General features: G+C 45.0%; 1 protein-coding gene across 5 annotated transcripts in view; it reads right to left on the bottom strand.

Annotated features, from left to right (window-relative positions):
* Positions 1-1,513: 1,513 nt before the first annotated feature.
* The window catches only part of DOCK7 (dedicator of cytokinesis 7), a 107,008-nt gene continuing 81,286 nt past the window's right edge, over positions 1,514-27,235 (bottom strand). For 2 of the 5 annotated variants that reach the window (XM_074151528.1, XM_074151526.1), the window contains 19 exons: positions 26,903-27,085; positions 26,284-26,419; positions 25,002-25,098; positions 22,359-22,455; positions 21,522-21,656; positions 20,696-20,848; positions 19,268-19,426; positions 18,909-19,009; positions 17,767-17,959; positions 17,187-17,330; positions 16,290-16,421; positions 15,474-15,488; positions 9,989-10,114; positions 8,519-8,608; positions 7,541-7,777; positions 5,797-5,940; positions 4,814-4,920; positions 3,573-3,740; positions 1,514-2,034 (listed from right to left, as the gene is read on the bottom strand). In XM_074151528.1, the coding sequence (XP_074007629.1) occupies positions 1,992-2,034; positions 3,573-3,740; positions 4,814-4,920; positions 5,797-5,940; positions 7,541-7,777; positions 8,519-8,608; positions 9,989-10,114; positions 15,474-15,488; positions 16,290-16,421; positions 17,187-17,330; positions 17,767-17,959; positions 18,909-19,009; positions 19,268-19,426; positions 20,696-20,848; positions 21,522-21,656; positions 22,359-22,455; positions 25,002-25,098; positions 26,284-26,419; positions 26,903-27,085 (2,460 nt within the window). In that variant the 3' untranslated portion in view covers positions 1,514-1,991. Of the gene's footprint in view, positions 2,035-3,572; positions 3,741-4,813; positions 4,921-5,796; positions 5,941-7,540; positions 7,778-8,518; positions 8,609-9,988; positions 10,124-15,473; positions 15,489-16,289; positions 16,422-17,186; positions 17,331-17,766; positions 17,960-18,908; positions 19,010-19,267; positions 19,427-20,695; positions 20,849-21,521; positions 21,657-22,358; positions 22,456-24,536; positions 24,555-25,001; positions 25,099-26,283; positions 26,420-26,902; positions 27,086-27,235 lie in introns of all 5 variants that reach the window. The other 3 variants (XM_074151529.1, XM_074151527.1, XM_074151525.1) reach the window with 2 other exon arrangements.

The following is a 27,235-nucleotide window of genomic DNA, read 5'->3' on the forward strand; positions in this document are numbered from 1 at the left end:
CCCCTTTTTGCTTTGTAAATATTTTGTGTGCCTCTCCATAATAAATCTCTTGCAAAGCTACCCCCTCCTTCCTTAATATTTTCCATTATCAGAGCCCCAGCTCCCATACAGCTTCCAAAGCCTCGGCAGCATCCTTGGACTTTGCAACAGGCCTTTGAAAGGTCTTGGAGGGGAAAAAAAAAAAAAAGGGCTTAGGTTAGAGGAGTAGTTTTTCTTCATGCAGGAAATTCCTTGCAGGCTTTCCTGGGTTATAACACAGAACGAGTTCAGTTTTACTTGTGTTCAAGGGAAAACGGTCAGAGACCAGCACATGGAGAAGGGCACCGCACTTGCGCTACCAAAACCCACCACTGCTATGAAGGTGTTGGAACAAAAGAGCGTGGGAAAAGGGGTGAAAATTGGCATTACTGCTCTCCCTTCTTCAACAAACCCTGCGGCCACAGCCAGCGTGCCCTGCGGTGCCATCCTACTGGGTCCCATTCTGTGGGTGCCATCCGTGGTGGCTCCCAGACACGGTGCCTTCCCAGCCCTGCTCAGCAGTGAGGGTACCATCACCCTCCTATGAGCCCGCTGACGGGCAGCCACTAATACCTTGAAATAAATATCGAGAATAAAAAAGACCCTCCCCACCCTAAGCCGTGGGCACCTGCTGCAGCTGCAGGTGCTAAAACAGGAGGGGGGAGGAACGGAGTAAGCCCAAAAAACCACCCCCCTGCACTTCCTAACATACAGGAATGCGTATGTTAGAAGTGAAGGTAAAAACTATTTAGGGTTCAAAATTTAAAATGCTCAACAGTTGGCAGTGGTGATGTACAGTTGTTTGCTACCTTAAAAGCTCATGTATAAAACCAACTTTTTCTCTTATATTAAAAAGTAAATTTATCAAATTTGGTTTTGTATATATACATATGTGTATATATGCACATGTATGCACAGTTAGGTATTTTTAAAGAGAGATTAAGCTTGTGTTTAAACACATACTACCTCTTCCAAGGTACCTTGTTCAATACAGAGAGGAAAACTCTAAAGGACTAGATTTAGGAGTTCTGGTCTCAGCTCCAATTCTGACGTTTCCTTGAAGTGCTGCATTAGCCACCAAAATAACCGCTGTAAAACAGATGTTTTTCTTTACATAAATACCAATGCAAAGAAAGCTTTTTATGTAAGCTTTTAACTTAAACTGTGATATCATTTTATGTTCCTTTTCCCCATGAAATTAAGTTTTTAAATTGAAAAAGGTGGGCTTCCCAGCTGGTGGCAATTACCAGGTACACACAGCAGTCACGCTCAAGCATGAAGGTAAAGCTGTCACAAGATGTGCCTTGATTCTTCTGGTAGCTACAGATGGAATTAGTTTTCTTTGCAGCAATTCGTATTCAGAGTTACAAAGGAAAAAAGGAGAGGGACAGTAAAAAAATCACCACTTGGTTAAGAAGCGTTACTGTTAGACTTACCTTACTCTGAACCTTTTCCCCAAGGATGGCGAGCTCTGAAGTCCAATGCACAGGGAATTAAAGTGTAAACATTCACATATTTAATAGTACCATCAAAATAACCATCATCACTACATTAAAAACTTCAAAAATGCATTTGCGTATGGTCCTAATATAAATTAAATATATGAACTAAAAGTAAATAAATTTAACATTAGGTAATGCTATAAATAAAGGTAAATGCGTTTAGTGTACCTTTGAGTCATAAAAATGCCTTAAAAAACAGGTAAGTTTACAGCTTATCACCAATACTCTGGATACCACTGTCATGATTTTTTTTTTTTTTTTCAAACATTGATAAGTCTACATTTGACAATTCAGAATGATTTTTGGCCACTGAACACTTTGATGGAGGAAGAGGTGTGTGGGATGTCCAGGATGAAGTCCAAGTTTTATTTCACAATAAAACTTCTTTGATTCCCAGCGCTGATAACAAGGCTCTTTCTTTTCAAAACCTTAATTTTTAAGTGCTTTTTTTTATTTTGGTTTTTAACTCGTTTAGATATCCATTTTGCGAAGGCTCATCCTGCTGAAGGAGTCTCTGAGGGAGAGAAAATACAATGATGAGCTCATATTTTCCATGATGAAATAAGAAGCCTCGACAGATGAATGATTCTGTACTTGATTTCCAGTATTTTCTACAGCTGGCTACTAGGAAAAACTAAGTCCACTGACGTTAACTCATTGCTTTTCAAACGAAGTGGGTTTGGGTCTCTATCTGGGATCATTCGACCGCCCAAGGTTTACTGATGTGAAAGCTGACAGAAAGTTTAATTCATGTGTACGTGGGAGAAGCGGCACAAACCACCCGCACTCCTGAAATCTTAAGTATTTTAAATAAATACCTAAGTGGAATTTGCCTGGAATGCCTGTTATAGACTCCCTGCACAGGCTGAATTTCACAAGATTAGAAAATAATTATCATGGACAAAAGTGCTTGTGAGGTTCTCAGCTGGGTGGGGAGGGAAGCACTGGTGCTCCCACCTTCCCCAGCCAGTGAAATGGGACTCCTGCAGAAAACAGCTACTCACGGTATGGGTCCCAGGGAGAGATTAAAACCTCATGAACCCGAGTAATGAGGCAAGGCCCCCTCTCTGCAGTATTCAGCAGACAGAAAAATACAAATTCAGCTACAGAAACATTGCTAAGCACTGCCATGTGAGCTGGGAACACTCATTTCCTTCATCCACCACCAAGTCATGCTCTTTTTATAATATAATTTTGCCAAATTTCTCTTTTCACTTTTTTTTTTTACGTTCCCCATTGCTCTTTACCTCTGAACAACACTTACGTGAGGAGAGGTTCAAAACCAGGGCTCTATTCTCCTAAACCAACAGCATGGACATGAGCTGAAGTTCACATTCACACAAATGTCCTAAAGGGCCTTTCCTTAGAAGCACCATCACCGTCCTGCTCAGTGCTAACAACGCACCTTCCAGAAAAACCCCCCACTGGTGTGAGCCCAGGATGCCGGGGCAGCCTCCCTGGATTGTGTTAGGGGTTGTCAAGCCAAAGATTACGTGGAGAGAACCTGCTGGGAAACACCTTCTGCCCCCTATTCTGGGAGCCAGAGCCCTGTTAGAAATTTTATGCACCCAAAGTCCCCCCGGTGCCAGCAGATGACAGTGCTACTGGCTCTGAAGCACGGGCTCAGTGCTTCACGCTTTCCCAGTGGGGCTTTTATGTTCAGCCTCACTGGAGACGAATAAAGAAGACGACACCAACTGGTTTCCCACCCTGCCTACCCCTGGAGCTCCTCACCCCAGTTTCACTGGGAGCAAACAAGTGGCAAAGCCCTGTCACACTGAGGGTGGGTTCGAATCTAAAAAGAATGGGATGTAGGATGAAAAAAAAGTAATTGTCATAGATCAGGAACAAAAGGGACGCTGCAAACAGCACCCACCGTAAGTGCTGGGAAGGGGATGTGCTCTGAAGTCAGGACAGATGGGGAAAAGGATGGACTCAGCCAAAAGCACCGTAATTGAAACCAAAAAGATGCCAAAGGTTCACCAGGAAGATCAAACACCCCAGTTTCACACCCTCCTTATCTCTGGTGAAAGAGTAAAATCAAATATCCACCTGTGGCAAGTGACCGGCAGCACCGCCTTATACAACTGTGGGATCTTTCTGTTGATCAGAGGCTGCAGAGCTTCCTTTAACCGGTGATAATTCCTTTCAAGTTCTCGCTGATACTCCTTTTGGTCTGGACCGATCAGGCTCTTGTTCTTGCGCAGAGCATCTTCGCATCTAGAAAACAAAGGCCTGTGAAACTTGGGCACATAAAAAAGGACCTGCTCGCTAGAGACTTGTTAATCTAATAGTACCCAAAAAAATCATTCTGTTCCTCTGGGATGACACATAATATCCTCCTCTACCTTGTCTTTTGGGTAATAAACACTCAGCTAAACTGTTTGGTGTCCATGGGAGGAGGTGTCCCATTTCCAATTTCCATTTCACTTCCAGAGTGACAACTCCTTTTTTTTTTTTAATTTTAATTTACTCTCCAGTTACGTTTATTATCTCTGAAGAGAAATGAAAAGCTGATCTCCACATAATCACTTCCAGTCCAAAAGGATTTAAAGACAGATAGACCTACTGCTCTCCCCAGGAAAGACTAATAAATAGCAGACTATTGAGATGTTCATCAGGAACTCTTCTACTTGGAAAGGTGTAATTTTAACAAAGGGTATGAAAAGAACTGTATCATCAATGCCACTTACTACATATGGGAAAATTACATCACTACTGGTTCTATTCACATGGAACATTTTTTTATTTTTTTTTAAATTATTTTTAATTCCTTGGTGCTCGCAAACAATGCTGGACTGCGACTGCAGCTTGCATTACTCAAGAAGAAAGCAGAGCAGCCAGCACTTTTCTTGAGAGAATTCTGCCAGCACACTTCCCCTCCCTTTGGAGAGATTCACTTCAAAAGGAAATGAAATCTCCTGGCCCATTCAACCGTTTCTCCTGACCCTGCCAAGCTGTGAGTCCATCTGTGCCAGCGTGGCTAGCTGTGTTCTCTGGAACAGGAACACTTGTTCCCAACTGAACCATGACCACCAAATCATTCCTGGTAAACAGAAAAGCCAAACAACTTCAGCCATCGGATCTGACTTCAGTCATGGACCTGCAGCGCCAGAGGAACAGGGAACCAACGGGGCAACTGAAGAAAACAGCGACACACGGGAACTGGACAGATGGAGTTACACCATGAACATTCCCCTCTCCCGATACCCGCTGTGTCACTGCACGTGTCCCTGTCTGCTGTGGGAGTGACAAACCCATCTGTCAGGCAGTTTGAAGACAATACTCCATACCTTTTCGTGAAGTCTTTGAAACAGAGCCGCAGTTTGTTATGGTGTCTGAAGAGCTTTGGATCATTGGGTATTTCACACAAGAAAACTTGTGCAACTTCTAATGGTCCCTTTAAGAGCAGAAGAGAAAAAAGTAAGTTTCTTGGAACCATCTGTCAGATCCGACTGCTGGAGAAACTTCTTGCAGACAGAAACATGCGTAAAATGCAACATTTCCTTACAGAATGCATCTTGAAGAATTGCAGCTGGTAAATCTGGCATAAATCACCAAACATCATGACAACTGAATCTCTTTCAGTTGTTTTTGTTGTTTTTTTTTAAATAAAACTGGTTTTGGGAAACAGCGTGAGAAAATGCACAGATTCTACATTTGTTTTCTCTTACAAAGACTCCTGACAGAGTCTGCTCAACTCACAACTAAGACAAAGTTTAAAAAACGCAAACGGAACCAAGGAATAGTTTTGCCAGTACTGCAAACTCAACCCAGAACTTGAAATTCCAGCTGATTTTTTTCCCAGCCTCTAGGTATTAGAAGAGCTTTACTCGTATTCCCTCAGTTTTTCCTCAGTTTTTCTCCATTCACTAGTTTTGCTTTCCATTTTGTTCAAAAACCACAGCAGGACTCAATCCTACTTCCACCCACCAGAGCCTGGCTAAGCAAAGGGAAAGTAATTAATTTTTATTAAAAATAAGACAGAGTGGGCAGGAACAACTACGAATGCCAGGAAGAAGCAGGTAATCGGGGGAGGAGGGCTGTCTCTTCTCAGCCACTTTCCAGATCTAACCGCATTTTAAGGACTCTTACTCTAATGGCAAAGTCACTGAGAACAGAAGTGTAGGCCCACCAGTGACCTTAAGCACATCCCACAGACCGAACAGGGATAAAAAATCTAAAGTAATTTAGAAACAAAGCCCAACGCTGAGCATCCACTGCACTGAGTGACAGGCACCACCCCAGTCTCTCAAAGTTGGTCAGCGATCCTCACCTGATTTACTGTGGTACCTACTGATCCTTGCAGCACCATCTGCAGCATCTTTGGGTCCGCAGGGTCTTGGTGGGTTGCAAAAGCTAATTCCTGTGTTTTCTTCTGCATGTCCTCTATGGCAACTTCAATGGGCGTCAAAATGATCTAAGCAGGTAGCCAGAATAGAGAACCCGTGTTATGGCCGAGACTGTCAACCAGGCATATATTTTCAGAAGCACCAAGGTCACTTCGGGGTGGCATACTGAAGCGGTGGAGGATGCCAATAGGACTGACACGCTGGGCAGAAGCACTTTAGAAACGCATCCTAAAGAATTTGATGTTCTTTAGGAACATCAAGAAAAAGTTTGATTTTTAAATGTGTTTCTACATCTAGGTACTCAAGAGCTTTCCAAGATTGCTTCTGAGGAGGCAGACTCATGTCTCTTGGTGGTCACTGCAACCAACTACCCATGGTTCCAGCATGATGTCAGTGCCTAAATCCCCACAGGTTCCCTGCCTTACACGAAAATGCCTTTTTCATTGTGTCCCAGGCAGGTACCACATCAGTTCTGCCTACCTAGTTCCTACCTACCCTTGAAAATTTAACACAGCTTTGGGATAAACCTCTCTGTAAATCCTCAGGACCCCACTGGCCTGGGTCTGTTGAGGCCCCACAAATGAGCTGTGACACAAAACAATGGGACAGGTTGGACCGGGCTTTGGGCAACCTGGTCTAGTGGGACGTGTCCCTGCCCATGGCAGGGGTGTTGGAACTAGATGAGCTTTAAGGTCCCTTCCAACCTTCGGTGATTCTATGAGAAGTTGTTCAAGCAGAATGGAAGGGATCAGCCTGCATTACTACAAGCTCACCAAGGGCCCTTGCGTGTATCAGCTGCTGGGAGCTGGATACGCTGGTTAAAGAGGTGGCAGCTCTTCTGTCTGCTCTTGCTCTCTGCTGAATTTCTGCATCTTTAGCAGAAAGGGGAAAAGTAGACTAGTGATGGCCAGGAGGGTACATCTGTGGTAACGTGATGGTGTCTTCCACTGTACTGGGCACTGGTGAGGTCCCACCTCAAATGCTGAGTCCAGTTTTGGGCGCCTTACGACAAAAAAGACATTGAGGTGCTGTGCACTGCATGCTGTGCATGCAAAAAAGACACTGAGGTGCACGTCCAGAGAAGGGCAATGGAGCTGGTGAGGGGTCTGGAGCACAAGTCTTATGAGGAGCAGCTGAGGGAGCTGGGGGTGTTCAGCCTGGAGAAAAGGAGGCTGAGGGGAGACCTTCTCGCTCTCTACAGCTCCCTGAAAGGAGGGTGTAGCAAGGGAGGGTTGGTCTCTTCTCCCAGGTAACAGGCGATGGGACAAGAGGAAACAGCCTCAAGTTGCGCCAGGGGAGGTTCAGGATGGATATTAGGAAAATTTTTTTTACACTGAAAGGGTTATTAAGAGTTGGAAGAGGCTGCCCAGGGAAGTGGTGAAGTCGCCATCCCTGGAGGTATTTAACAGATGGGTAGACATGGTGCTGAGTGACGTGGTTTAGTGATTTAGATACGTTTTTTTGTCAGTGTTAGGTTGATGGTTGGACTCGATGATCTGAAAGGTCCCTTCCAACCTAGACAGTTCTGTGATTCTAAGGGACACGGCCATGCTATCAAACTACACTTACAATAGCACATTATGCACGAGTTTCGGCAACACGAACTTCCCTTAGTCTTGCATAAATTTCCCTTCAAACACGGGAAGCCCCTGAGAGCTCAGGCCTCACCTCCTCTTTGTGGATGACGTTTATCCTGGTTTTAATGTAAGGGAAAGCGTGGGACGTTGTCAGGATCGTTTTGCGCTTGAACTGCTCGTGCAGCTCCCCGTGAGCTCGGCCGTCCAGCGTGAAGGGCGTGCAGTACATGAAACGCCGCAGGTTGTAGTTCTTGTCGAAGTAAGTTATCCTGTCCTTCATCTCGTAGGTGTCAAAGTATGGCTCCACGTAGGTGATCTGAATGTAGGCCTGCAGGAAGGAACCCGGGGGTGCACGGTGAGGTGCAGTGCCAGAGGAGAAGAGCTGACTCCTACACCCTGCTTTTTAGCACTGCAATAGCCCAGTTTGCTTTCTTTCCTCTTGAAACCACCTCTGGAAGAACTAGGACTGGTTTTTTTGCCTTTACTCAGAAAAATCACACTGACATTGACAGGGACATGGGGTGCTGGTAGCTGCTCAGCAGTTTTTGGACTGGATAAAATACAGCAGACTGTCCCTCTCCTCTCATGCTCTTCAACACGAAGCGTTTCCTTCCTTTCCCTGCAGATAATGCCCTGCCCTAAGCCACAGTCCCATTTCCTTGGCACGATCCTGATGTTTCTGCTACGCTTGAAGGACATGGCACAAGAATGATAAAACGCTGCAGCTGCAAAAAAGTCAAGAGGCCAGTGAATGGCAAACTCCCTTCCTTCCTTGCACCCAGCGGAGACTAGAGAGAAAGGCAAATGCCTCCTGGGTTTCTGCTGTCCTTTCATCTCCTCCCTTCCCACCAACCGCTGCAAGGGCAGGGCCTGGGGCAGGGAACAAAATGGCTAATTCTGCATTCCTTTGCTGGGATGATTTTCCCCAACGCTCATTCCGAGCAGTCACAAGACGCTCTGCACGTGGATTTCATCGCCTACTTGGTGAGATTCAGGGCAAGATTTGTTCCATTGCATTTGTATAAATTCAGGACCAGTTCTACTTCTAAACCTGTACTCGTGCTCTTACCTTGTTAGGATCTAGTTTACATTTGTCCACAGGGTTGGAGTCCTTAATCACTTCAAGCACATCTTCACCAAACCGTTCTCCATAAAATCCCTACAATCAAGAGCAAACGCATTGAAAGAAAACATCAAATGCAGCCATGAGAGATGGGGGTTGGAGAGACAAAGGCATATTCAGGAGAGGTGAAGCTCCACATGCCTTCAACAGTAGCTGTGCCGGGGCTGAATGTGATATGCTGAACTTAGGAGGATTAAATCAGTCACATTCCAGGGGCAACGGAAAAAAAAAAAACAAGCCAAACGCCCTGGAAGGCAGGAGAACTCGGGAGCCTTCCGCAGCGTGCACACGCTGCGTGGTTCTGAACAAGGCATTTGAGCTCGTGTCTGTGTGAGAGCTCAGCTGAAAACCAGGGTCAACACGGGATCTGCCTGGAATGATCAGAGCACGGCTTTGCCGGGCTGGGTGAATGGCCGGATTCTCAACTCAGTTTCATGCACTTAAACCTCAAAACAACACTGCTGCTTTCAGAGCAACGTGACAGCAGCTGAATTGTGAGCAACAACGTGACATCAGACACATTCTAGTAAATAAAATTGGGCCAGGTCTGCCCTCTGGCCCTAGGAACAAGCAGCACGGCACGGCCCACAGCCATGCGGCTAAAAGCTCTTCCCTCTCCCACCGGGGACAGCCTCATCCCTCCACAGCGCTCACTGGGAACAGTCCCTGACCCTTGTTGTCCCCTAAACTGTGCTAAGACATTACCTAGACAGGCACAAAACCAGGCCAGACTAACCATTGGTACATGGTACAGATGATCACTGGGGGGTACCTGGAGCTGCACCCAAGCCCCAGTTAAGATTAATCAGAGTTGCCTTTGCTTGTTCATGGCTGAAACAAACTTCAGGCCTGTGATGTCCCACTTCAGGGGCTCTGAAATTCAGCCACCTGAAGAGGGTTCGATCTCTAGGAGAGAGGAACACGACGTGAAGGCAACAAAATGACAGCAAAATGCAATACTTTCTGAAAGTCAGATCCTGAAAGGCATCTCAACCTTTTTTTCAGGCCCAGCTCATCCCATTTACACCTGGGGGCTGAAGAGAGATGGAAACACAGTACGATATGCCACAAACTCTCAAATGATTGTAGCAGGTCTGCAGGTCTCATTGCAAGATCAGGGAAAACCCGTGGGACTCCTCTCCCCGCATTCCTCCCGCCTCCTGCAGAGGTGGCACCGGCAAGAGGACAGGAGACATCAGGGGTCACTGCGTGGGGCTCTGGAAGCTGTTTTGCCAAGCGACTGTTTCTGTCTAAGCTCAGCCTTGCATCAGGCTCCAAGAGGCTCGTTGGTTTTGCCCAACAATTTCCATTTCCGCCGCTTCCTGTAATTCGGCAACACGGCTCTTAAATAACTGACGCGAAACAGTTAAACTGTGACTCATGGACAGAATTTGAGCTCAGCCACAACCATCTCACCTCGAGCCGATGGGAAATTTCAGCTAACTTGGTTATCGCGGGCTCCTTGTAAACAAACTCTTGCTCATCCAGGTCTCCAAATTTAGTTCCGTAAAAACCAACTCGGAAGTAGGTGCCAAACATCCTCTTTCCGTCCTAGGTTTGGAGAAACAAGAGGTTAGTTCAGTATGGAGACACGCACACCCCCAAGCATGGCTGCAGGCAGGCTCCTGAATTTATGCAAAATAAAAAAGAAATTTAAAAACCAAGGAAAAAAAAAAACAGAAAGAAAGAAGGGAAAGAGAAACACACCTGGAACTCAGCATGAATGCATTTAGCAGCAATGAAATTATAAACTAACATGAAATTATATGGATCAGTTACGACCATTAGCCCAACCCTGCAATGACTTTGCCCACCCCAGGAGGGGTCTGGAGGTGTTGGATGTCTCCGAGGAAGAGTCAAAGGCAAGTCCCTTCATTTGGGTAATTATTTCAGGCTCTCCAAATCCTATACAGACACCCCTTAGCCCTTGGTCCGTGCCCTTTAGGCAGAGACATGGGGATTCCCAGCTCACACAGACACCCCTGAGAAGTCCCCACACCAGAGCCCCCCATCATCCACTCTCAAGTAATTGCAGGATTGGGCCGAAGTCAATGTCCAGTTCACTCTCACACACACACGCAAGTGCTTTTTAAATAGCATGTCAACTGGAAGGTGTTAACGTTCTCTTCTAGTCACTAACGTCTAGTACGGAGGAGGGCCAAAGTCACTCCTGGTGAAAGCAGATGCAATCCACTGTATCATGTACCTGCTTCCATTTGAGCCAGTGGTGAATTTGGCCCAGAAATGCAACAAAAGTAGAGAAACGAGAAAGATTTTTGCTGGAAAAGTAAGGAAGAAAATCTGATTAAGAGAGAGAGAGAGAAGAAAAACGCTTTAAAAATAAGTCACACCTTTGATTTTGTTAAAAAACTCACGCTGCATGCACAAACCAGAAATGCCTTTCAGCAAGAAACTCTAAAATGTTCACCTTTACTCTCGTGAGAAAGTGTGATGTATTATAGAACGCTCAATGTTTTCTGAATCTGGGCTAGTGTTGGGTTTCAAACCGCACTCAGAGATGTCCTGACTGCCGTGTATGATTTTTATTAACATTTTGCTATGGCAAAATTGATCTCTTGTGGTGATGGTGAACATGATCTATGGAAGGCAAACAGGATAAATAAGCCAAACTAAAATATATAAAAAAAAAACTCAGGGAAACTCCAGAGACTGGAAAAAGCACTGTCACAGCAAGCCACCACCTCCTCCTGGCCTGGAAGACACTCTGTGGTGTCGTGCTGGAGCTGCCCAGGCTCCTCTCGCCCCAGACACTGCCAGGAGGACACGGTGTGGCCTTTTTGGTGCCCGCCCCAAGAGCCTTCAGGAGGGCAAAGCCCCTCAATGCCCAGCTCTGAGGTGGAAGTGAAGCCTGAAGTGACGCCTGAAGTGACCAGAGCCAGCAGCAGCCTTGCTTAATCACACAGGACACATCTTGGCTTTACTATGGGACATCAACAACTACAAAATTCATCAGCTCCACTCTGGCAAGAGCGCGGACACATTTAAGAAAACAAGGAGTTGCACCGAGAGTTGCTCATATGCTTAATGTGGCGTGGGTGGCTCCTTGGACCCCTGCTCTAGCCCGTCTCCTCCAGAGAGGGGCTTTTTTCCAGCTCCACCTGCCTGCACAGACCACAGGGTTTCATCACACCATCCCCAGAAGCACCTCCCACGGTGCAACCCCCAGCTGCAAAGCTACTACTGTTTTACTGGAAGTAACATCTGGCAACATCTGGGAGCCCTTTCCCTGGATTCCCTGTCTTTCTCCATTGCCCATCCCTCTGGACCCATGTGAGCTGCCTACCGAACCCTTAATTTAATCAACACTACCTTTTGAAAGCCACAGTTTTGGACAATATTACCAAAGCTAAAATAACTCCTTGCCCAGCATTTCCAGCTTCCTTCCAGCTATTTTTTTCCAATTCAATCCAATCCCAATGTTTTAGGCAGAAGACTGTGATTCCAGGGCTCCTTTCTCAAAGCACTTCCCATGTCTGCCCAAGGGGAACTGCTGCATGAAACATCTCCCCAAACCTTACACAGGGCCTGGACATGCTCCACATGGAAGTTGGTGGGATCCTGCCCCAAGCCATGGGCACAAGGCAGGCCCCAGTGATGGAGGACAGGCTGCTGCCCTTCTAACTCATGGGTTTTTTCCTGCCTACCTGGTGAGTGACTTTCAGTCTACCAAGTGTTTGGAGAACCTGGTCCCCACAAGGTATCTGCCACGCGGACATCTGACCAGACACATACTTGTTACAGACACAAGTACAGTGTACATTTATGTTGTTAAAATAACAGCAAGCAAGGAAGAAAATGCTGTCTGTTGATCAGCATTAATTAATAAGGAGTTCTGGTGGCATTTACTAAACACATAAAATAAGAGTAATGGGCTTTGAGAAGTGGGAAGTCCCAGGAGTGGTAGCAGCTGGGAAGCCCGGTGAGATTCGGTGGCCCCATGTCAAAGCAGCTCCCAACTGATATCCTTGTTTCATCGCCATGAAGACCAGCTACACTGGCTTTTCCTGATAAATCCAGTGGCAGAAACTGAGTTATCACAAAGATCCCAGGGAGAAAAGCCAGCAAGGAGGAGCACTGCTTGGCCCCTCGTGCGACAGAAGCATCTCCCCCATGAAGCCCTGGATCCATCAGCCATGAAACAAGTGTGACTCACGTTGGGGGACCTGTACCTGGAAGCTCCTCCGGGAGAGCAAACACCTACGGGCCATTCCATACCTCACACATTCAGTAGCCACCAGCCCCCTGAGATTAAGGGAGTTCAATTTCTTGCCTGGTGTTAAGAACATGGGATGGCTCTGTACTTTTAATTGAAATTTAGCCAATACCAAAGTTTATCTAATCACAGTACTGAAAACAAGAAAAATAACTTAAAAAATACTCCATGGTCTTGTTTCTGAAAAGAGCTAAAAATGCAGATATGAGGGAGAAATTATTAAAAGCATTTTATCTCCTATTATTTTATGAAAAATAATAGGTCTTTGGGAGGAGAAGAGAATGAAGGTGAACACTGAATAGCCATTACAGAACTGGCAGAGCAGATAACAGCCATCATGATTTATGAAGGTTCATGATTTGTTATTATGCATGGTAAATACCTTTCAAAATTGCTGGGAATAAAGTTTTAGAGTTATCTCTTGCACGCACACAAAAAGCTTTGCCAACAATACTGGAAAAAATCAGCCGCAAGAGCGATCATCTGCTTTCTTCACCAACACGGCAGCAGCTGCCTGTAGGCAGAGTCCGCCCGGAGTATGTAGGAATAAGAGTAACTCCTTCATACACACTGTGCAGAATGCAAAATCCAACCATCTTTACCAAACTGAGCATTGTTATTTTCTTGCTAAATTTTAACCCCAGGTCCTTTGCAGTGTTGCCAACTATTACAAGTCTTCCAATGTTGATATTTTCAAAGTACCACCAGCTCCTGGAGTCCTGATGGCAACCTCGCCCTGCGCACTTCAAAAAGCATTTTTTAATTCTCATGGCATAGCATGAAAAGATTTTCTTTCTAACAACTTTCCCAACTGGAAAGTAAACTAAAAGAATTAATTCAACATTTATTCAATGAAGAAACACAAAAGCAGAAAAACCCACCACTTGGTATGTTATAGCAGGTCTCAGAAATGCATTGATGCCCGATTTAGGATGCTTCAGTGCTTGTAGTTGGCAATACTACTTTTCTTGTGACATGAGGGGGGGTCCCACTGTTGGCACAGCTCTTTGGTAAAATGAAATTGGGGGTTCTACAGTGTAAAACAAAACAAAACAAACAAAAAAAAAAACCAATAAGGGGGGGAAAAAAGGAGAAAGGGAGGGGGGAAAAAAATTCCACAAGGAGGAACTTACCACAACAGACAATAGTAAGAGTGGGGAGGAGGGTCAGCAACCAGGGCGATAGAGGAGAAAACAGAAAGTATTTAATTAGGGAAATTCCAAAAAACAAACAAGCAGCAAATTGGCAGCAAATAAACTTCAAAACAAAAAAGGGTGAGCATCAATTAAAGTATTTAAAATAAGGGAAAAAAAGGGCAAAACATGCAACAAATCTGAAAGCTACAAAGCACAAAGATCAGAAAAAGTGTGGCAATGAAGGAGCACGACGACAGACGAGAACAGAAACCATGGGTGTCTTTTACCATGCAGTAAAACATGACTGAGTGGTGTTAGAATCATAACCAATGACAGGATTTTCTTCAGGGGTCGATTTAGGGGCAGATGAATCAAAAGAGATGCTCACAGGCCTTCAGGTTTGCTGGCTATTGAACACAGCTCAGTTCCTCTCCTAGGACATTGCTCTGGATTTCTGTGCTGCCTCATCTGCTCCGGCTTTTCACGGGAACAAGCAAACGATTTACAGGGCCAGCTCTTAAGTGTCAGGGGTTCCCTTTTAAGCTACTGAATTTCATTTCTTGCCAGGCTGGAATTAAAACTGACACTCAGACATCATCAGCCCAAATTATTTGCGTCACACAACACCAAAGAACTTCGTTCTTGGCCCCACTTTGGGAAGTCGGGGCTTAAATGTTTCTCCTGTGGTGGAAACATGGGGTGAGATGGCCCATACTGAGTTGCCTGATTCACGGAAAAGCAGAGATTAACTGGACAGCTGAAGACTAACCAAATAATGTCACATCATATTCATAAAACATTTAAGACTTCTTCGTCTGAGCCTTCTTGATGCTCAGGTACCCACTGTGTCGACTGGAGTAGGGCCTGAGTTATCCGACTCGCTGTGCTGTGTCCCACTGTGGGTGAAGCCGACTGCTTTTGTCTCTTTTTAATCCAAATGTGTGGTTCTCCTGGTGTACGTTGCAGAAATGTGAGCAAACAGCCTCTCCAAAAATGAAAGCAGCAAAACTGACTCCAGTTAACCCAACCCAGGTATTTTACTGCCAGGTGAACAGCTACGTAACGAATTGATTGTTCTTAAACGAACAGAATGAAGCAGCCTATTCTCTGAGATAATGGTCTGCACATGTAGGAAACCAGGTTTGTGTTCCAGCACCTCTGAGCATTATTGCTTAAATCGACCCCTGTGGGTGGGGTGAAAATATGGTATGAAGGGATGATATTCTGTGTCAATGCTGATGAAAAGAAATATAAACGAATTATAAAAACAAACTAGTGATGATACAGTGGCTCATTCACCAAAGAACCTCATTAGTGGAACACATCAGCATCCATGCACTACCTACAGCTTCTTATGAAGAATTTCCTACTACAACCACAATCGGTTTATTGGTATGTCTTTGGTTAATGAATTGTTTTAACAGCAGACAGCAACAGAAATACCCACAACTAGCACATGTGGGCAAGCGTTGGCGTGAGTCATCTGAAAAATCTATTAGTGTTCTTTACTAACTAAAATGGAGTTACCTACCTCCCAGCCAGTACTCTGTGTAATAAAAAGTAAAAAGCTCATGTCACAGAAACCAAAAAAATAGTTTAAAAGGCCAAAACATGACCGTCAATGTAAGGTATCATAAACCTAAAATGATTTCAATGATTATAAGTCATCATGCATCCAAAGCGGCCTTCTCTGGCCTAGAAGGACACTCAGTGATTGTCCTCTGTCCGCACACTTAACCTCAGGAATCTGGCAATGCCAGGACATGGAGAAAACCACCAGACTCTCAGCTGGATCCTTTGAAATCGATGCACTAATCGACATCGACATCTACTGAGCAGCTGATGGCAGCATAAGGGTAACTACACCAAATCAAATCGCAGCATCAAATGCTCAGCACCTGAGCTGGTGGGTTTTGCACCATCTCAGTTTAGAAAGGTTCCTTCAATTATTTATCCACTATATGAACACACAAATAAACCCCCAACATTTCTGAACATTACCTACCAGGCTAAAGGAAAGATATTTCCCAGAAATACAGCATGCAAAACACAAGTTAAAATAGTATTTGAAAGGATAAACTGACAGATAATTGGAATTATTAACACTTGGATATTTCTAAAGTTACAACGAAACTTGGTATGTGATGTCTCTTGTGTTTCTCATGTTAAACGTCCAGAGAGAAAAAATCCTGTTAGCGATCCTTGCATTTACCATGGATCACCATTTGACGATTCTCGTGTAATCTGATTAAAACGTTTTTTCCTTAACAGGTAGTAGTTTTTATTTGGACTGAGCATTTGACGTTTCTTCACAGTTCCCATTGCAGCCGAAAATTCAAGTCATTACCTGGTGAACAATCTTGCTGAACGCTTCCTGGAGTTTACCATGAATAGTAGATAGCTTCTTGGCATCTCTATTAGCTTCATGAATAGGAATAAGGACTTTGTAAACCTCATTAACTGCTTCATACATGCCAGCCTACAAAAATAAGGTCCATCAGATTGCGCCATCAATTCAACAGCAAGAATGATACGTACTACCAGCATTTAAATTATAAAACTGCAAAATGAAAAGGCTGTGATGTAATCAGCACCTTTTCTTAGAATAGATCCATATGTGAATGGAATAAAATCCCTAGTCACCTTTGGAATCAAGAGCCTACCGGACATTGCTACATTACTACTAATAAATGAGATCGTTAACAGAATCAAAACTGGGATATTTTGGATGGATATATTCACAAAGGCACAACAAGCTAAATAGGATCCTAACCATATCTATGGGAATGAAATACGGAAGCTTAAGGGCACAGTACAGCTCATTCTAAACCTAAGTGACTCCTACATCCAACTTTTGGCACTCCATGAGATGAGCTCTCCTTAGGATGTCTCCAAGGGAGGGGATCCAGCCCCTCGTGGGCAGAGACACTGCATTGTCTGGCTTGGCCAGCCCGCTGCTGGGCTTTGAGGTCTTTGCTCCCAAGTTATTGCTGCTTGTATTTAAACCTGCTGAACGATGTTTCACATTGTGCTGTGGGACATAATTCACTTGCTTTCCCTGGTTCCCTTTGCACAGTTCACTCCAGAGGACAAACCGAGCTGCCTTGAACTACTAAAACTCCCCATGCTCGATGCAAATTAAGTGATTACAATAGAGTTATACATAGAGAAAACATTTTCCTTCATATTGCCCAATAGTATAAGATTGCTGAAGAAGATAGGGAAAGAAATTAAAGTCTTCTACCATGGAGAAAGATGCTGCAGCCTGTTCCAGCAATCCCACCAGACCAGCTTCTGTAAAATACTTCCCAGAACAGATACCTTCTTCATCTGGTGACACAACATCATCAGAAACTGCTGACTCTTCCAAAACATTGGAAGATATGTTCTAAGGAGATACAATGTAGATAAAATATTTTTACTCAATTTAAACAACATTCAGAACTCAAAATACTTTGAAAACCAGCCGATTTTCAATCGAATCCTAAAATTTTTAAAGAGGCATCTTTCACATGCATTTTGTTTAATTTCCTTCTGAACCAGCATGGTACTTCAGGATGTGCTTAAACAAACTGGACTGGACCACCTACACATTCAAAGCTACGTATGCGCTTGTTTGCTCTACTCAGGAGTGTTCTGCTTAACATTACTTGTCACAGGACCACTTTTATCAGCTGCACCCACTACAGAATGGTTAGATCTAAGCAAACAGAGCAAGCGCAGCATGAGCACGTGGGCACAGTAATACCAGGCACATGGAGATACTCAGTATCTCAGCAGCAGATGACAAAAACCCAAAATACATTAGGGAGGATAATTCCTACCTGAAACGTAACACACCCTACGGGGAGGTATTTTCGGTCTTCCAGCATGCTTAGATATTCAGCCACCAAGGCTGCAGAGTGGACCAGGCACTGGGCTGATTCGGCGTGATTGCTCCTCTCGGAGTGCTTCCCAGCCATGTTCTGCAGCCACGTCAGGCGCAGGTCAGGGGAATTCTGATAGCCCTTTGCAATCCTAATCAGAAAAAAACCCCCTCTCTGATTAATATTTAGTTACTTCTGCTTAAATAACAACCGCCCTCAGTGCTAGGCTATCTACAAATACATGAAATAAGAAGCTATCTAGGATGGAAAGTTACCCTAAATTACTTTATAGATTTCTGAGCCAGGTAGTGGTGGGGAAGCAACTGCAGTGACTCCCTGATGGCAGGATGCTTTTATAGGTGACTGATGAAGCTCTTGACCAAAGCTCATAATTACCCTGAAGACTGGTAGTTAAGCCAGAGGTGTGGGGCAATCTCAGCAAATCTGCCTGGTTGCTTATGACAGAATCTCTGCTGCCTTCTAAGAAGCCTTCAGGACCGTTTGTGCAGACACCACCACGTAATTTGGTAGCTGGGATCTTAACATGGCTATGGAATACCTTTCGCATATGGAGACCATCGTATATACCACCACCAAAAAGCTTTTGTGCGAGCAGGTCCTTAAGTTTTCCCTGATGCAAGCAGGGAGAGTGGTCTTTCCTCTGGTGGAGGACGAGATTGTCAGAGACTGCTGGGGAATGGGAACTGCTTGTATCCAAGATAAGCTACATAAACGCCAAACAAAACCTATCAACACCACATTCAAACACAACAGACAGGTCCACACTGGTCCATGAGCACCAAGACCTGAATCTGCTCTAAAACCAAGCTCTGTAAGGACTCAAATGTGCATCATCTGAGTCCAAAAGCAAACAGCAAGTAGCTGTGTCGGCTTCAGGGAAAATGCAAATCATGGCGAGCAGTGTCAAACAGGTGTAAGTTTAAAGTAATTGCTAATAAAAAACAAGTAATCAAAGTTCACAGCAATACAATACCTCGGGCTCTAAACACAGGAAGTGCAGTAGGTACAAAGCTTTGTTCAAACACCCTGTGGAGCACTGACATCTACCGTCCCCACAGCACAATGGTTATAAACTCTACCTGTACATCAGGTCAATCAGCATTTCCGGATCTTCCTGGTGCTCCTTCATTTTAACTGTGTCGGAGAGGATCATGTGGAGGTTGAACACTAAGTCCTGGACCTGTAAAAAATACACCACTGTAATGAACTGGCAATGGGATCTAGGCTACATGCCGCTATGTTTAGACCACAGTCACTCTGAACCTTTCTGTGTTTGAACCTTGGTGTCAGAATTAATCAGGAACCTCAGTTATATGCACTTAGGTGATGAAAAAATATGTACCTCCTTCTGAGAATATATGTAAATTCCAGCTATAGATGGAGGTTTAAGAAAAGACTGTTAATGAACTACACATGACTTTTACCTGATTTCTTTTACCTGATCAGGAAACGTCGTCTCCCTAAGCTCCAGATCTTCTTCAGCATACGTCAAAATAGTCTTCAGGGAACGTCGCAAAAATTCCTCATTGAAGTTCTGGGATGTCCCCACCAGGGATGAGAGCGACATGGTCACCTGCATTTTCACTCTGGCAAAGTTCTGCAACAGAGAAATTGTTATTATATATTTCAACAGCCTGGAGATACTGCAACACACTTCTGCAACATCACTGCTCTGATCATTTGAGCTCCCTCCTGACAGATACCTGATACCAAAAAGAAAACACACGTTTTGTGAAAAGGACTATCACAGAGCAGTGGTTACAGTAAACCTCTGGTGCTGCTGACTTCATAATCTGATGACAGCATTATTAAGTTCCAGGTGAAGGTTATCCTGCAAAAGTTTTAGTTTTCTCTCCTCCCTGCTCTCCTCTCAAGCAGAGTCAGCAGAGATGTCTGGAGGAGCACTCTGCGATGCACAGCTATGTATCTGCCTGCAAAGTACCAACTGGAAGAGTTAAGGCTGGGAATTTTCTTGACAATTTAAAGTGCGCGTGGCGAGTCAAGCTAAGGTGTAACTAGAGGTAAGGTCTGAATGCAAGCAAAATCCCAGCATTGCTGACTCACCTCCACTAACAGAGCCCATTCAGAAAGGACAGACATACCCGCTGTGCCACAGAAAGGGCTGTGTGGCTGCTTCTGCTCTCACCTAGAGGTGTGGGAATGGAAGGCAGAGGGAGGTTCCTCCAAACAGCCCCCCGAGTGCACATTGTCTAGTCTGAAGAGTATGCAAACCTTCCAAATTGAGAGGTTCGGAAACGCTTGCAGTGGATGTTCCAGGCAGGGCTCTGCTTCTCTCTACAAACTGACACCAGAGGCAGCTTCCCAGCCTTTCTCCCACAGGAACACACAGAGCTCCATCCAGAAGTCCCCAACCAGTTTATATGTAATAACCTAATGAATAAACTTATGAAGATGATCAAGCGACTGGAGAACCTCTGTGATGAGGAAAGGCTGAGAGACCTGGGGCTGCTCAGCCTGGAGAAGAGCAGACTGAGAGGGGATCTCATCAATGCTGAGCAGTATCTAAAGGGCAGGTGTCCAGAGAATGGGGCCAGGCCCTTCTCAGTAGTGCCTGGTGACAGAACAAGGGGCAACGGGCACAAACTAGAACATGGGAAATTCCATCTCAACACGAGGAAAAACTTCTTTACTGTGAGGGTGCCAGAGCCCTGGAATAGGCTGCCCAGAGAGCGTGTGGGGTCTCCTTCTCTGGAGATATTCCAAACCCAGCTGGACACATTCCTGTCCAGCCTGCTCCGGGTGACCCTGCTTTGGCAGGGGGTTGGACGAGACGACCTCCAGAGGCCCTTCCACCCCCTGCCATTCTGTGATTCTGTGACTCCGTGAAGTGCAGCCAGATACTCACATTCCCAATCTCAAAGTTTTGCCTCATCAGAAGGTAAAGGGAGGCACTCGCATGCGACCGTATGGTGCTGATGCTGCTGCTACAGTGTCTCAGGAGCCTCAGGCACAGATCCGCACACTGCTCAGTCTCCTCTTCAAACAGCAGCTCAGGGAACTGGAAAAAACAGTACATGAGAACATTAGTGCTGCAACTGACGGGAACAAGCACTCAGACAAAAAGGCCAGGGCGATCCTCAGCAATGAGCCCACCCTGGTGTTAGAGGAAGTCCAGTCCCCTCTGTTTTGGGGGGAATGATGCTAATTTCAATCAATCCACTTTTACAGTAAGGGAAAAGCAGGCTCCCTGGCAGCACTGCAAGGCAACCTACACCCACAACTTGCTCCTAGATGTACAGTCTTAGACCAATTTACATCAGTTCCAAAAACTCAGGCTTAAAACTTTGAGCTTTTCCCAGTATGCCCACAGAAACTGGGAAATTTTTTAAATTATGGGCCCAGTAAAACAAATCCATTTTAAGTGAATTTCATACAGCTTAAATTCCACCTGTCTTTGTACTGTCTAGGTGCCTCTGCCTGCTTACCACCGGCCAGCAGGAACCCACACCACACTCAGGCTGTACGAACTGTACCTTTGCGTGCCGCCGACAAACCCGAAGTGCATAAATAAGGGTAACTTATCATGAAAACAGTCAGGTTTTATCAACCCCCAGACCACACTTCCTGAAAATTGATATTGCACAAAATAATAAACGCTTAGAGAAGTGCAAGGGAGAAAATAGCCCCATCCTCCTGCCTGGGATATATAATAGCATCCGCGGAGAATTCACCTTTGAAACCAAAGCCCTCTGTGTGGCGAAGCAGTGTTGGAGATAAAGTGCACTTTGGTTGCAGGCCATGCTGTGCAGAAGCACTTTCAGCACTCCGCCGAGGATGCTCTCTTTGGACTCCGTCACAGAAACAGTCTGCAGTCAAAAGGAAACCAAGAGTTGCATGAGAAAAAATTAACCTCCTGTGTATGTCTGTGTGCGTGTGTAAGAGAGAATAACTCTGCAGAAAAACTCTTTGGCATGGAGAAATTACCCACTGAGCTGGGCCTGCAAAACTCCCACGTTACTGAATCAGCCCCCAGGTAATGAAAAACTGACCCACATGCTAAAGCCAGTGGGATGGATGGTACTGAAAGCAGGGGACAAAACTGCCATGCGCCCTTGCTCACTTGTGGGGAGTGAGGAAATATCTTGGCTGCACACACAGACCAAGGAGCCTGGAAGCTTTCCTGCACTGTGCAAATTAAGTACAGATACAGGAGGCTGACCTGGAACCCAACGACTTGAGGCAGGTTTGGGAAGAACTAGAGGAATCGGTTAGAATAGGACTTGGAAATTTTTACAGTTCATTTCTGAGTTTTTAAACAACCGCTTCTTATGCTACAAAAAGGGAATAGCTTTCAAAAAGCCTGAAGGAAGCTACTGCAGTGTGAAACCAGACTGTTACAGGCTGAGAATTAGGGGAGGTTATTACCACCCATCCCACTGCACCAAGAAAGCTGAACAGCTCTGACAGCTTTCAGGCAGTGGAGAGCAGCGGGAAGGTTTTGTTTAACAAATGCTGCCTGGCCAGGTGATCATAATGCTGTTACATCTCTATTTTCTTATCATCCTTACCTGTACAACTATCTCCAGCGTATCCAAAATAATCAGATTCGCTTCCGTTGCAAGATTTCCATCGATAAGTGCCTCGTGTTCTATCTCTGCCCTTGATCTAATCAGGGAAAAGAAAGCAATAAAATTACTTTCTGTTTAAGAAGTAGACCTACCTGTTTTCCAGTCAAAAATATTTTCACATTAGCAGAAAACCCCCGGTCACAATGCGTATATTTATTACTGGACAACACTACAAGGATATTTCAACGCATCCATTAAGAGGACAGGAAGACTTGGGTCTTTTTTCACATATACAAACTTACACAAGATTTACATTCATCATGCTAGGCGAGCTCACACTACTTTCTGACACCTCGTTACTCTCCCAGGAACACAGCAACAGTTTAGAATCAAAGTCCAACTCAAAACTGGTTTAGTAGCATCATTAGGCATGCAAACAGCACAACCAGGAACAGAAGGTATGGGTTTATGTTAAAGGCCATGGACACAAGGTGGTGCTACACGAGCTTGTAGATCTGTTCTGTTGATCCCAGCAGCCAGACTGGTCGTAGCACAGAGTGCATACTGTGAGGTGTTATCTTTGTCCATTCAAGCTACATGACATTACAGTTCTTGGAAAATATCTTCCTCTCCAAGAAAAAAAAAAAAAAAAAAAAGACACAATTTTGCTGGTATATGCCAGGCACTCACTCTCCTGGAAAGGCTCACAAAGTTCACGCACCCACTCACGCCGGTGGCCCCAGGAATTCAGCAGCAACCACCTAATTTCCATGGCACGAGCTGCACTTGGCAAAGATCCAGCGGTATATTTATATTTAAAGAGCCCAACTCTGGCCTGTCCCACCACAGGTGCCACCTCCGACAGGCTCACGCCAGGCCAAATCACAGCAGGAGTGTGACCCGCTGACAAAATCCCAGGAAAATACACACCAAAGGGGACGGCAGCTGACTGGGCTCTGAGACCTGTATTGCAGCAACCCTTCCCTGCCACACTCTGCTTCCTCTGGGAGCTGGATCACACACTCATTATCTACTCTTCAGGCTCCAGAATCTGAAGGCTTCGGGCCTGGTCCCATATAAAATCACAGAATCACAGAATTGTCATGGTTGGAAAGGACCTCTGAGATCATCGAGTCCAACCATACACACACAAAACCCCCCTACAATCTACAAATAACCCCTACAAATAATACCATCTGCATAAAATAATACCACCTGCATAAAATAATACCACCTGCAATTAGCTGTGCACAATTTTTGGTGTGAAAAGTCTCGCTTGTTAGGTTTCAAAGGTCCAGACTCTACCTACACATGCAGGAGACACTTGCAGTGCCACAGAAGTGGAGTGCGATGGACCTAGGCCACAGTAAGCAAGCATGGGTTAAAAAGCAGGTTTATAGAGTTATCTAAGCAGATTATTTTGTGGGGTGAGATACCATCCTTTGACCATCAAGGTATTCCACAGCATGTACGTGAGGTCCTCCTGGGAAGAGGAGAGGGCTCAGACCCACTGCCGGCAGTGAACTGATGAGTTCTTCAGGCCAAATTTTAATCTGGTGTAACTTTGTCCACAGCTCTGGAGTTGTGCCAAGGTGAAATTTGTACCTACATCACTTCACTAGTAGGTTGAAACACACTGGTCACTTGGCATTCCCAGTGCCTCAACAGCACTGGGGTTTTGGACAAAAAGTCACTATTTGACATAACAAGAGATTACGTTCTTGTGTCGGACAAAGCAAATGGAAGCTGTGAAGATGTACTTTCAACTTCAGGAAGTGTCAATGTCTTCAAGGGTAAAATCTGGCCTGCCCTCCACCACAGGCTCTGACGACCCCAATCTCCAGTTTCTTCAGAGCTTTGCTTGGGCTGAGATTGCTTTCCTAGGATTGGGGAACATTTATTTTGCTGGGAGGATGGAGACTGCAGGTTGCAATTTGAGGAAACAGAAAACGTGCACAGCCGAAGCTCAAACACAGCTCCTGAGCCCTCCGGATTAAACCACACCAAGAGAGGGCATTTCAAAAGAAATGGGTGTAATAAGCAAAAAGAGCTCATTCCAATCAGTTGCACACACACACTGAGAACTTCTGCCAAGCATCACAAACAATGCTGTGATGATTGAGTCTGCAGATGTACAAAATGGCAATTTAGAAGAACTGCACACCAATGCTACAGTACCTGGCTGGTTTGTGGCTTCTAAAAGCACAGCACATGTGGAAAAACAATCAAAGTGATGGATTAGGACAGGAAAGGAAAGCGAGCTTTGACAACTCCAGAATGCTCTTATGGAATAAAGGAAATATGACATGAGATATATATGCTATCTGTGAATACTGTTAATGGATCTTCTCTCTAAATTACAGCTTACTACAGGGTTTTAAGAAGGTAATGGATTGTATCAGTCTCTTCAAATCTCTTTGTAAAATCTAAGCAAGCAAGGGGCAGTGGCAAAGCAGAGTTAGATAGGGCAGTGTTGTGCTAAGAGCTATTCACACACTGCCAGCCCTGTTCCAGCTGAGGGCCCAAACCTGCTCGCACTAGAGCTAAGCGGACTGATGCCATTGACCTTCTACGGGGAGAGAGACCCTGCATTCTCACGGGCACTGTCACATTGTTAATGTAGAAGGATAAGGCAAGAGTTACTTGTCAAGCTTTTCTGTGTTTTGACGCCAGTGAGTCATATCCTTTCTCCATCTCAAATTCTCTTGACTTCCAAACGCGCTCCCAGAAGGACTTCTCTCTGCGGGACAACACGAAAACAATACCAGTCATCTAATGCTAATTTTTTCACATGGGTAGCAACTCTAGATTTGTTCACAAGTGAGAGGTGACAGCAAACTGTGACTTCTTAGAGCCCAAGGCTGTGGCACTCACCCAAGATGTTTAAATGGCCCCTAATTCTGTCACTGCTGAGTGGCGTGAGAGGCAACTTCACTTGCAGCAGCTTTGTATCCAAGAGAGCAATGAGCGATGCAGACCACTGTGTGTGCTGCCACATGCCAGCTCACCATAGAGCTAACGCAGAGAGGCAGCTCACATACTCAAATCAGGGAGGTAGCTATCAAAAACACCTTCCTTGGACTACAGAAGAAGCCTGGATGTGGCAATCCTCAGCAGTCCACACCTGGCACACAATAATGTTCTCAGGGTGGCACCGAGACCCCCCCTTCCTACTTCACAGTCTTCTATGTCTTTATTCTCACTGCTGGGAGGGCAGGGGAATTTCAAGTAATAAAGGCAATCAGGCCAGATTAAGAAAAAAAAATATGCAAAGGTCCCCATTTCTCTGAAGTGATTCATTAATCATGGTTCTAAAATATTTACTAGATGTAGCCCACAATGACTGGCTCACGTGTGCCAACATGCCTGTGGCAGAGTAGGAGACAAAACCACAGTTCTGATTCTTGTCCTAACCTCCTGAGCCATCCCTTCCTCCCAATCAACACAAACAGCAAAAAATCATCGGAAGGTGCTTGCTACCCCAACCACTGGCTACTTCAAGCCTCATTAAGTTAGCAGAAATATCCAGGCATTTTCAGAGCTATCAAAGCAAGTTCAGGTAGTTTGTTTTCCACTCTGATCCTTGCACACGACGTACTGGAAGGTGGTCCTGAAAGATGCTACACTGGAAGAAGTTCAGGCAAGAACACCCCATAAACGAGACGTGACCACATGTAAACAAAAGCAATCAAGTAACAAAGTGCCTGTAGATGGTAAGTTCCACCTACAGGCAGTTTATTTAGGGAAAGTGTAGAGATTTTACAGACCCAGTGGAGCATCCTGCAAACAGCTTTTTCTAGGGGCCCCTTTGTCTGAAAATCTTGATGGGTAGTACCCCACACCACAGATGGGTGCAAGTAATTGTTGGGGACAAGAGTAGCAGTTTTTGGGAAAAGGGGACATCCCAGAAGACTTCTTTACTTACCTAGCTGTCCTCTACTTCTCCGGACCATTTCCTGCCTTGCCCCTATGCTTCCCAAAATAGCTTCTTCAAGTTTGGCTCTCATGTCTTTCGACTTCTTGAATGTCAGACTGTTCATTCTTTCAAACACTTTCTTGCCCTGCAAGTTTCAAATGAGATCGTGAGGGAAGATTCTTTCATTCTGGGACATTTTCTAAGCATTAACAACTCAAAATATCTTTCCTCTCTAAAGACATGCAGCAAGAAAGGAATACAGGTTTTATTGCCAGCTAGATAATCTCCCCAGACTCCAGCATCGCTACAGAAAACTCTCTTCTTGTTGACAGTAAGCAAAATGGCCAAGGGCTGTCCCCTTTCCCTGCAGCAGTTCCCAGATGAGTGGCAAGCAGCACAAAGTGCTTCAGAGGTAAAACAAGGCACAGACACTTGCATGGCTGAAAAGTAAACATGGGAAAAGGCTAGAGGTCGCACAGAAACGTGCTTAGCCTTGGGATTTTGAATACAGGAAATACTTAGGAGAGAGCAGGAAATGCCTTTCTGCAGTCGTGTAAAGGATGGGAGTATAAAGTTCCAGCGCAAGCCCTAGAAGGAACTCTAGGCGTTTTAAACGATATAGCAGTACCTTGTATTCGAAGCAGGATACGCAAAGATAAAGCAAATCCAGCAGGCGATTGAGTTGCAACACTGACAGGTCTGTGAACCACTTCTGCAAGACACTTTCATCTGCGTTCTTGAGCACCCAGAGGAGACAGATCAGAAGGCTGCGGCTGGACTCTGTTGAGAAGGTGGAGTGCTGCCTGCCGCTCTAAAATAGACAGGTCAAGACATTTACCACACTGTATTTCACATCCAAACACTTCAATCATCACTACAATGAACTGCACCAGCTACCAACCCAGCCTAAATAATTACCAAATAGGAACAGAATGAGAATAGACATTTTTTACTAACAATC

Source organism: Numenius arquata, chromosome 8, assembly GCF_964106895.1.
Source record: "Numenius arquata chromosome 8, bNumArq3.hap1.1, whole genome shotgun sequence".
In the NCBI taxonomy this organism is placed as follows: domain Eukaryota; kingdom Metazoa; phylum Chordata; class Aves; order Charadriiformes; family Scolopacidae; genus Numenius; species Numenius arquata.